General features: G+C 48.6%; 1 protein-coding gene across 1 annotated transcript; it reads left to right on the forward strand.

Annotated features, from left to right (window-relative positions):
• Window positions 1-523: 523 nt before the first annotated feature.
• On the forward strand, window positions 524-3830 carry LOC129384209 (uncharacterized). The gene is made up of 2 exons (XM_055069429.2): window positions 524-2037; window positions 3315-3830. The coding sequence occupies exons 1-2, from the start codon at window positions 640-642 to the stop codon at window positions 3621-3623; spliced, it is 1707 nt and encodes a 568-aa protein (XP_054925404.2). The 5' UTR covers window positions 524-639; the 3' UTR covers window positions 3624-3830.
• The last annotated feature ends 7319 nt before the right edge of the window (window positions 3831-11149 follow it).

An 11149-nucleotide genomic window follows, 5' to 3' on the forward strand; every position in this document is an offset into this window, starting at 1 on the left:
ATGTTCATTCTGCCCAATTTTCTGACTGTCGGGTTCACTAAAGTGTAGCCTGTAACCTATAAGTAAGTGTAACCTGTAAGTGTAACCTGTAACCTATGGCCTCTAACCTATAAGGTTAGAGGATATATCGCTTGAAGCTGGCTCCGCTCTATAGCAGCCACACATGCATTCCTACGGTAACATCTTATCTCGTGTAGGGTGTCATATCCACTGGTTCATGGATGTGTAACTGCACGCTGCGAACAAGCAGGCAAGCAGAAGAGGGTGAAAAGAGCAAACAACTTTGTCACTTCTGCCGCTCTTCATAGCAGTTCGCCGCTTTGAACAGTGATGTTTGCCGAGTAAAGGTGTAAAACTCGTTCGCGCACCTTCCAGATAACGCACGCCGTCGAAAATCTCGCGGGAATGTTTCTTATCCACGCATTGGATGTTACGCCAGCGCCACCGCAACTGCGTGACGTCACGTTGCTCGCCCGTAATGTATCACGTGTGCAACAAGCATTCGTCGAAAGTCGTGGGTAACGCTCGGTTAGAACCATCGCGTTTCCCCGTTCGTTGGGCCGCGCCACTCGAGCCTTTATAATTCGCCGAACGTGAAGCCCTCCACTAAAGAGACACCGGCACAGGGACACCGAAATAATGGTGGCGCTACGCGCCCACCAAGGGCTGTCTTCTCTGGTCGAGAAGCTGGCAGCTATGACAGCGGTTCCGGCTATCCGCGCACTCGACCTCACAAATTGCATCCTTCTCGAACCAAACGAATTGCCTCTGCACATCGGCAAATGTACGGGACTCCACATTTTGCGGTGCGTCGCCTGCCCGCTCAGGCCGAGCGCCCTGCTCCACTTAATGTTAAACCGGCTTCCGCGTCTGAAGGAAGTTGAGTTCTCCCTCGTGGCTGAGACGGACGTGGACTCGGAAATAAGGGAGGTGCACAACACCGCGTCGCAAGTGCCAGGCACCCTGGCTCTCAGTCTCCGCCGCATGTACGCCGAAGTGAGCGGCGACCTGAACTTCAAGCTCCTCTCGGCGCTCCTGAGCTACTGCCCGGAGCTGGACCAGCTGCGTGTTCATTTCGTGCGCGGAAACTTCATGAACGCGCTCCTGGAATGTAACGCCATCCTCGAACAGTGCGTCAATTTGGAAACATTCACGTTCTGTTCCGAAGTGCCAACCTGCGACCCACGCCTGCCGTCCACACCACTGGACTCCATGAGCTGCGCGGCCGTCTGCGCCAACATCAGCTACCAGAGGTCCAGCAACATGTGGAACTGTGTCCTACTCCGAGATCTCGCTGTCGGGTGCACAAATCGCCTCCATTTGCAGCAACAACTGGTCCTGGTTGCCGTCCACCACGCGGAAGGCATCACGGCGGAATGGATTCGCGCGGCCACCCTTGGGCACTACTGGGAGGACGTGAGCCAACTTTGTCTTGTGCTGTTACCGGCACAGCCCTCCGACGGTGTATACGTGACGGCTGGCACCGCCTACCGCGACAGCCTTCGCGACTTTATCTCCGTCAAGCTCAAGCAACTAGTAGAGCTTAACATAAGCGCGTTCCACTTCGGCCCCGACCTCGACTTGACGGCACTGCTCCAGGACGGCTCGCTGGAGCATCTGCACTCCCTCTCGGCGACCCCCTGCGGGCTTCGCCGCCCGTCAGCTCTGCGCCGTCTAGCGCAGAACTGCGCCGAATTCAAAGAACTGGACGTGCGCATCGATAGGCGGGGCAGCTTCGTTCGGTGCACTGTTTGCGAAGGTGAATTCTACCTCGATCCCAAAGACATGCCGCAAATGCAAGACGGCACCCCCATGTTTCACAATGCGCTTGTCAGGCTGACTCTGAGTGACGTGCATGGCCGTATCTCCCTTTGGCTCATCGAGACCTGTCCTGCGCTTTCGGTGAGGTTGTCAGACTGCCCCAATCCGTCGCACCCAGACTACCCGTCTTTGGGTCAGCTGCTCGCCAAAAACAGCTCGCTGAGTTGTCTCGTGCTTCGGCACGATGCCCTGCCCTTCGGCGAGGCGTGTCTGCTGGTGAGTCGGGTTTGATCTACGTGCTTTCAGTGCCACGAGCATGGCTCTGTAATTTAAATGTGTCGAAAGCGCCGGAAATGAAATTTCTCAGTTTACTTATTTGGGGGAGGGGGAGGCCTCAGTGAATGGCGTACTGCCCAAAATACAAGAAAGATGGCGGAGGTAGAGATAAGACAAAGCACATACTACCAACTCTTTTATTGCACGAAACGACAGCAAGCCAATACATCGGCAAAGTAATCGTGAGCACCACCCCGATATGCGGAAACATTTACAGTCGTTTTCCCACCACTGTGACATGAGATACCACGTTCCAATCTGAAGCGAAAAAGACGAACAGATTGTGTGGTGCGTTGCTTGTTCAGCACGAAAAAACTAATTTGCAAAAAAAGTACTTCTGCGTCGTGTTTACAGGCATTGCGTATCTTTCTTGAGATAAATGCTCAATGTAACTACTCTAACGGCAGAAGAAAAAAAAAAAACTGCTTCCCAGATCTGGCTGTTTCACTCAGAACAAGCCACCGATCGGAACAATAGGTTTCTGCTGTAACACTATTTCCTCCTTTCAAATTCTTTAGGGTGTTTAGCACAATTTCTGAAAAGATAATTTCACTTTATAACATTTACCGTAGACACGGACATAGAACGGTTAGATATGGGCAACTGAAATCGCTTCGGCGAAACGTCCTAGGCTCTGCCACTCGCCTGGTGCACTTGTATGTGGCATCGTTCCTTGAGCTGAACAGCGCAAATTAATACGACGGGAAAGAAGGGACATACACACATCCCCCTATTTCGTGGTATTTCTGCTACGGTCAGGAGCTAACAAGCCCAAAGGCGTGCACTGTAAAATTTTTAGAACCCAGAAAGAAAGGATTGAGAATGTAAATCTCTAACTCACACCCTTGCGTCAATTGTTTCTCCGTCTGATTGCGAGGTAAAGATATTTACGCCCTCATTAAATTTTGGAGGTATATTTCACCATCATCATCAGCCTGGCTGCGCCCAGTGCAGGGCAAAGGCCTCTCCCATATTTCTCCAACCACCCCGGTCATGTGCTTATCGTGGCCATGTTGTCCCTGCAAACTTTTTCTTCTCATCCGCCCACCTAATATTCTGCCGCCCCCTGCTACGCTTCCCTTCTCTGGGAATCCAGACCGTAACCCTTAATGATCATCGGTTACCTTCCCTCCTCATTACGTGTGCTAGTTTATTTAATTCCTATGTCCTATAATTATTTATTAATATAATTCTCTGCGGGCATCGTTTCATTCCAGCAAAACATCTGCGGCATCGGCCGCCTGCAGTACCTGTGCCTTCTGTCAGCGGCGCCATTACAGGACAATGACGCCGAGGAATCCATGCTGACGTTCAGCGAGAGCCTGAAGCCTCGCATAAAGTGTGTACACGTTCACTACCGAAGCTCTACCGACGGCATCGAGAAGCGGATCACGTGGATGAGGCGGGCTGGCGCTCCAACCGGTGGCGTCCTGGTTCGAGACGGTCCCTGCTTCCTGTACTGTTCGACGGCTACGTTTATAGGACTCGCCAAGCCGCTGAATCGTGACTTCAAACAGATCATGTAGATGAAGGCACGGCCGAGACATAATATAATGGCTTAGATACGCGTAAATGTGCCTAGAATAATGCAGCTTATCATTTGCTTTTTTCTTTCGTATCTTGGAATATGTATGCCTTATCCTTTGTTTATTTTTCTTCATTCACTTAGTGTCTGAAATCGCGCTAAATGGGCCCTGTAACACTTCTTGAACTCGTTAAATAAATTTCGCTACATGTGAGACAATGCTTCCGGAGCGCATGAGCCATATGTTGCTCACTTTAATGCAGCGGGCAACGTACAATGGGGCGTGACGGCCTACCCAGGTGGCGCTGCGGAAACGCCGGTCAACAGAGCCCTCCGTGCCGCGCTTGTCGGTTTAGGGAAGTGCAAAAATTCAAAACATTTCCTCCGAGATCGGGCGGCAAATCTCGGAGGCAATGTGCGAAGCCCTGGTGGTGAATTAGGCAGAGAAGGAAAAAAAGCTGTATGCCTAGTGCGAACTCTGCGCACGAGAGGTTGCGCAATGTACTCGGCCAAAGACACAGAGTTGATGGAATATGTTTTCATCCATTACTGAGACACGCACGTTCCTTTCAAGCGATGTTCTTCGAAGAACACCTAAAAAGAACTATCCACATACACCTGCGCGAATTCAGTTCCTAGCGACATAACCGAAAGCACGAAATTCGGAGTATGCATGCGAATGTTCTAGATTTGTACGTGCCGTCACGGACGCAGCTTCTCGCCGTCCTGGTCCGCCAACATGGCGGCTAGACCGAAGTCAGTACAAGCCATCTTATATGATTCGAATAGTCCTGCCTATTCGGATCGTTTTGGACCCGAGGCTTCACTATTCGAAGTTGTCGCACTCTATGTATAAGGGGACAACTGCTACTTTTGCAGTCTACAGGGACGAAGACAGATTCAAGCGGATACTCTTCTGAACCATTCCGGAGCAGGAGAACCGCGCTCCTTGCGCAAACTATCCAGTTCCTGCACGAACATATGAAGGAGGTCACAAGCACAATAGATACGAGCCGTTGAATAAGAAAGGCTTGACTTAGGAAACCCAGAAATTGTAACTTAGGCTGATGGCTTGAATTAGTGGGTTTTCCATAAGATTATGTGATGCAGTGCGAAGCGGGACAAGGGACACCGAAGTACGAGGACAACCGCTTGTCTTCGTTCTTCTTTAACCCTTGTCGCGTTTCGCGCTGCACCCCACACTCTCCTACAATTTGGTTCTCTCGATATAAACAATGCAATTCAGTGTATGCAAAATCTCACCATTGTTGAATACCTTCAGAACGATGTGTGGTGATGTAGGATTGCCCTCAGCTCCCGTTTAATGAGCACTATACTCACTAAATAAATCAGGTGATGTGCCATTCCTGTTTTTACGTTACTGTCATTACCACGGGGGTCTAGACGTGATCGCATACCTTGCGTCACACAAGTTTGTGATTACCAATATTCTCCGGTGACGTGACCCCAAGTTATTAGAGTCAAAACATGTATAAAATAACGTAACCAAGCCTCTTTTACTCAGACTTCACAAATATTTAACTTACCACTATCGCTGAAAAGGAAAGTGCACAACCTTTACATTCTAGACGTGCTAACGTACGGGGCAGTAACTAGTAGGGTAACAAAGAAGCTCGAGAACAAGCTAAGGACCGCTCGAAGAACGACGGAAAGAAAAAAATATCAGTGCCGTTCTACTCTGTGAAGAAGGATGACCAGCGAAGCAATGTATGTGGGCCCCTTAATGGCGAACTGCGCCTTGCCGCGGGTCGGCCCGGCATTGCACTATCTTCGGGATGGGCCGGCGTTTGGGGAGTGCTTAACGCCTGCTTCCCCTCTGCCGCGAGTCGGCCCGGCATTGCACAATCTTCGGGATCGGCCCGCGTAGGGGGAGTGCTTAACGCCTGCTTCACCTCCGCCGCGGGTCTGTCCGGCAGTGCACTATCTTCGGTATCGGCCAAAGTATGTGGAGTGTTTCACGCCTGCTTCACATATGCCGTGGGTCGGTCCGGTATTGCACCATCTAGGATGTAGGCCAACGTATGCGGAGTGCTTAACGCCTGCTTCACATACGCCGCGGGTCGGGCCAGTATTGCACTATCATCGAGATCGACCAAAGTATGGGGAGTGCTTAACGACTGATTCACCTATGCCGCGAGTCGGCCCGGCATTGCACTGACTTCAGGATGGGCCGGCGTATGGGGAGTGCTTAAAGGAAGCTGAAACGGTTTTCAAATTCTATGAATTGCTGGGGTTGGGAAGAACAGACCTATTAATTTGTGGTTCTGAATTTTTTTTCTTCGTTTTGTTAATATAAGGGGCGGAAATTGCTTTCTAAATCCGCCCTCCCCCCACACACGCCCCCGTCGCTTCCCGGAGTGCCGGGTGAGGAGGCAGCCGGACGAGAGAACCGGCGAGAGTGACGTCATTCCCGGGGAGCATGCCGGCGTGCTGGCGTGTGCTGGCGTGCTTCCTTTCCATCCTGCGCTTTACTAAACGACGCTACGAGAGATCTGCCGCCGCTGACGTTTGCTTTCTTTTGCGATTTTCGTCAACTCTGCTTCCTTTCTGTGCTACGTGAGTGCCTACAGCCAAGGGCGCCCAACATGCCCTGGTTCTGTGCAGCATTCAGCTCTGCGAACACAGGCGTGCGAGACGATGTGATGTGTCACATGTTCGCGAAGGACAAGAAGCTTGCAGCGCAGTGCGTCCGTGCGGTGAGGAGAGAGAATTTCGTGCCGACGAAATCAACTGTGCTGTGTTCGGACGATTTCCGCGACAGTGATTATCATCGGAGCTTGACAACGATGCGGGCAATCGGTATTCCAATTCCGGTGTTCCGGTGCCCACATTCATGCACTCCAGAAATGCGAACATTTGCAGCCATGAACGTCTGGTAACACAGTTTTAGCGTAGCCGGATAGGCTTACGACCAATGCGGAAACGCGTTGTTGCTAGCGCTGCTAGGCTTGCCTAGCGACATTCGACGTACGGTTGCAGTTACCGTAAAGTTACCGTGTTTACCACACAGCGGTGCTAAACTGCCTAATATCTGTATGTCAACACTAGCATGCAGCACGCATACCGATTCTTGATCGAGCCACAACCACAAACTCGTCGAACCATAGTCTGAATATTGCACATATAATCCTCCTGGCCATCTCGATCTGGATGTGTATGATAAGCAACTTCCATGACTGTACCTCGCAGCACTGTATGTGCGCGCTTTGAAAAGCGGTATTTATGTTCGCGATCGTGTATCAACACGCAAAAAACCATCGAACTTTAGACAAGCAGCGGCAAGGTGCTTGACATCGCGGAACTGCACCAGTGTTTACAATCTAATGAGAAGTTAGTGCTTCGACATTCTTCCAACAGCAAGTTCCCAGTGCCACTTTAGCGCGTTTTATTCTCCTGTCATTGGAACGTGCAGCTACATGAAAAACATACCTACCAGCTAATATTTCCAATGCGCGAGAAGCTGCACACATAGTTCTCGCTGTTGGCAGACTCAACATCGCCGTTGCCGCTATCGTTTTCTGTATCGGCTGTCGGTTCGAACATGTAAGGCGAAAATACAAGCTGTCCGGGACAGCAAGAACGTTCCATAACGCTTACAACCCATCTGTGAAGCCAGACCAGAACAGCGTGCTACGCTCTGAAACAGCGGCGCCGACCGGTGATCCCCGTGAATGACGTCACAGCGGTCCCGACCAATCACGGGCAACAGCGGCGTTCGTGCGATGCCCTGAGGCGCTGGTGCACGTTTTCTTGCAAAAAAGCAGCCGCTTGCGTTTGTTTACGCCCTTTTTAAACTAGATATTCGTTTTCAATGGACCAATAACTGTAGAATGTCGCAGGGAACTCATTTTTTTCGAAAAGTGTTTCAGCTTCCCTTTAACGCCTGTTTAACCTCCGCCGCGAGCCGGGCCCGCATTTCACTATCTTCGGGATCGGCCCGCGTATGGGGAGTGCTTAACGCCTGCTTCTCCTCCGCCGCGAGTCGGCCCGGTATTGAACTATCTTCGCGATCGGCCCGCGTATGAGGAGTGCTTAACGCCTGCTTCACCTATGCCGCGGATAGGGCCGCTATTGCACAATCTCAATGATCGACCCACGTATGGGGGAGTGTTTTGCTTACGACACGAAAATTTCCTTGGAGGATAGAGGTATACAGCTTTGCTGTAAAATTTTAGTCGAAACATTAAGACACAGGAAGAAATCGGAGTTAATAAGAGAGCAAACTGGGATGCCTTCTGATGCGAAGTCAAGTCGTGTCGATGTCTCAGAATCCTTTTTTCCGAAAGAGGCTGGTAGTCCGACTGGTTCAGCACGACGGAAAGCGAATGCCTCTACACACTGTACTGCTGCCACTGGCAAGGAACGTGACGGAAGGTGTCCGCGTAGCCGCAGCCGCCACATGCTGTGGTGTCGGCCATCCTTATGCGGAACGCGTAGGCACTAGAAAAAACGAAGCCCAAATATAGCCAACGAAAACGGGTCGCATCTCTTCGAGAAAGCCTTGGTGGAAGCCGGATGTTTAAGGTTGGATCCAGGGTGTATAAACAGGCTTGCATTCATATGGTTCATTCCACTCAGATATGGTACACTAGCGTGCAAGTAGGCGGATCATCCTTACAGCATCAGTTCTAGACACCGGTATGGATAGGCGGTCGTCTTGAGCATGAGCTGAACGAGCCGCTTGATCGGCACGTTCATTGCCGATGATACCACACTGGCATGGTAGCCACTGAAAAATTATTTCATGTAATTTCTCAGTAAGGTGGCGTATAGCTTCTGTGATTAAAAATACCTATAGGTCGCGCGGACCGCGCCGTAAGGGTGACAGTAAACACTGTAGTGCCGTCTTCAACCTGTTGAAAATCGACCATTTGAGTGTTTGTTCGTCATTAATTAAGTGTAGTGCGACTCGAAGAGCTTCAGGTTCTGCTGCCGTCGATGTTGTCAAGTGAGATGTTTTCAACTTGACAGTGGTGGCTTTTGCTGGAATGACAGCTGTGGCAGAGCTTTTCGGCAGAACCATGTTAACCATGTTAACACCCATGTTAACCATTAATATCACACTCACTGCTCTGTATTATTTCTTAGCCTTTTTCTTGCAGTGTTATACGTCGTTACTAACTTATATTGTTCCTTTTTATTGTAATCATATGCAGCTTTATGTAACTAATATGTTTCATGACTTTTAGGCTGTGCACTTGGCTGCTGTTTTCATTTGTTATTGGTGTTAATTGTATGTACTTGATTGTATGCCCCCTTACTCAATCCCCAAGAAGGGGCCTTGTAAGGTATTTTACAAATAAAAAAAAACCGAGTCGTCAGTGTACATGCATATGTGATACCGATACTGCTCATTTAATAAAAATAAGGTAAGTTGTTTAAGAGCCGCTGATGACACATCTACTATTTAGGCATTGTCAGGTTGATCTTTGGGTGAATTAGGCACCAATATGGAGTCAAACGTCTCGCGGAAGTTGTGAAGCACGATGGCCATCGCCTCACGATGTACGGATACCGTTAGAACGAAGCACGCGGTCTCTCAGCATATACAGAGGCTAGAATGTGACAAGCAGTGCGGGAAAGGTGCCTTACGTGCACGCTCAGTGCTTCAACTGTGATGTGCGTCTTGATGAGCTGCTCCCTGGTGATTGCAATAGTTGCCGCCACTGACGCACTTCGAGGAAGACCTAGACACATCCTGAGCGCCTCTGCCTGAAAGCTTTGAATAGCACGTAGGCTTGTTTTACTTGCGGTAGTCAAAACTGGCAAGCTGTACCGCTAAAATCCCAGAAAATTTACCCTACATAGTTCCAGCATAGCGCTTGTGGACATTCCTCAGGTCTTTCCAGCGAAGAAATTGAGAAAGTGGCAGATGCCTGTCAACCGGTTCTTCATGTATTACACTTTCTGTGGGGTGGCAAACGCTGTCCGACGCACCTTTCAAATGAAAACGGTTGAGTTGTGTAACTTTTTTGCCTTTAATTTGATGCAATTTTTTTACAAAGCCCGCTCTTTCCACGCTGTGAGACCACATACTGTGGGATGAAGTAGGATATTAGTGTATAGGAAGTACTATCGACGGGAACTTAAACGTTGTTATGAAATTTTGCCATACATAAATGAAATTCATTGCAATAGTTTGATATGAAGCGACTGAACTGCGTGCTCGGTTATGTTTCGCAAAGTAAATATTTCAACCTCTTCGGGCACCAAGCGGGGAAGCGCATAGGTAAAAGTATAAATAAATATTTGAAGGAAATATGTCGGGTATTTGGAAAGAGTTTTTCACATACCAAAAGTGAGCCCGTCGAACCCCTCAGCAGAGCGCATTCAATGATTCCAAATACTAGAAAAAATAAAATCCATTATAATTTGTACGTTACTTTTAGAAAACCACGTATAAACCAGAAAACACATTGTAAGCTACCATTGAATACTTGTTGCTTCACTAGCTACACATTCATCCATGGCCAAAGTCGTCATTTTACGAATAATTGTTTAAAAATATCCTTGTTTCACGTACAGGCCATTTATCATTCCTTTTCCATGCTATTGTAATTGTTCGGGACCTTTTAACAATTTTGTTGGGTCTGGGAGGGCGTCTAAAGCGCATTGTTGGGTTCAAGGAAGTCTACGACAAATTTCAAACTTCATAAGTCGTTAGTCGGATTGTGGTAAGGCGCAGACACTACTTGCTGGAGCCGAGTGTGGTGACAACTGCTAGTGGACTGACCATGTACGGCAATTTTAAGGGGTTTAAAACTTATCGGAGTGTACCACGCTTTAGTTGTTAAAAGACCGTTTAGAAGTGGAAGTGGTGGAAGTGGTTGCGTGGTGGTGCTGTTTTCTGAATGAGGTTTGCAATGAGAGGCGTAATATGTTTTGCTTAGCTAAAGTTCTGAGGAACAGCTACGGCTGCTGGACAGGCCTGGATTACCAGGAATAGGGTAGCCGCCTACATTCGGGCATCAACAGCTTGGTCTCCGAAATTTAATTTTACTCAATGACTGCTAACAATGGGCAAATCCAGTTGGAGAAGGATGCTTTATGAAGATGAGCGCGCCTTTTGTAAGTGGCAAAATTGTTGTAGTAATATTTTAGAAATTTGCGATTAAGCATTGCGTTGTGGTTGTTCAAATTTAGTTGCATACACATTGCCCTCGTGCATCTTCATTGAATTCGACGTCTACAAGGAATATCTACCCACATAATAGCGGAACAACTGGTAGTATATGAGTTTCGTGCAAGCGTTTTTCTATAATAGTACAGAATTATATTGACAAGCTCTAGAGCTTCTTTGTGTGTGAAGGTAAATTTGTTAAACCACATGAAAGCAATTAGAATAAGTGATTCCAGAACTTTTCATGGCGCAAGTATTCTAAAGCGTTTCTGTTGAGACTTTGCTTTCTTTTTACAGGAAAAGGAGAACTGCATGTTTTGATTGCCACAGTTTCGAAATCGCTAACGAACCATTCGCAGCCATAGGAGGCTAGAGCAAAGGAGGTC

This window comes from Dermacentor andersoni, chromosome 8, assembly GCF_023375885.2.
Source record: "Dermacentor andersoni chromosome 8, qqDerAnde1_hic_scaffold, whole genome shotgun sequence".
NCBI classification, from domain to species: domain Eukaryota; kingdom Metazoa; phylum Arthropoda; class Arachnida; order Ixodida; family Ixodidae; genus Dermacentor; species Dermacentor andersoni.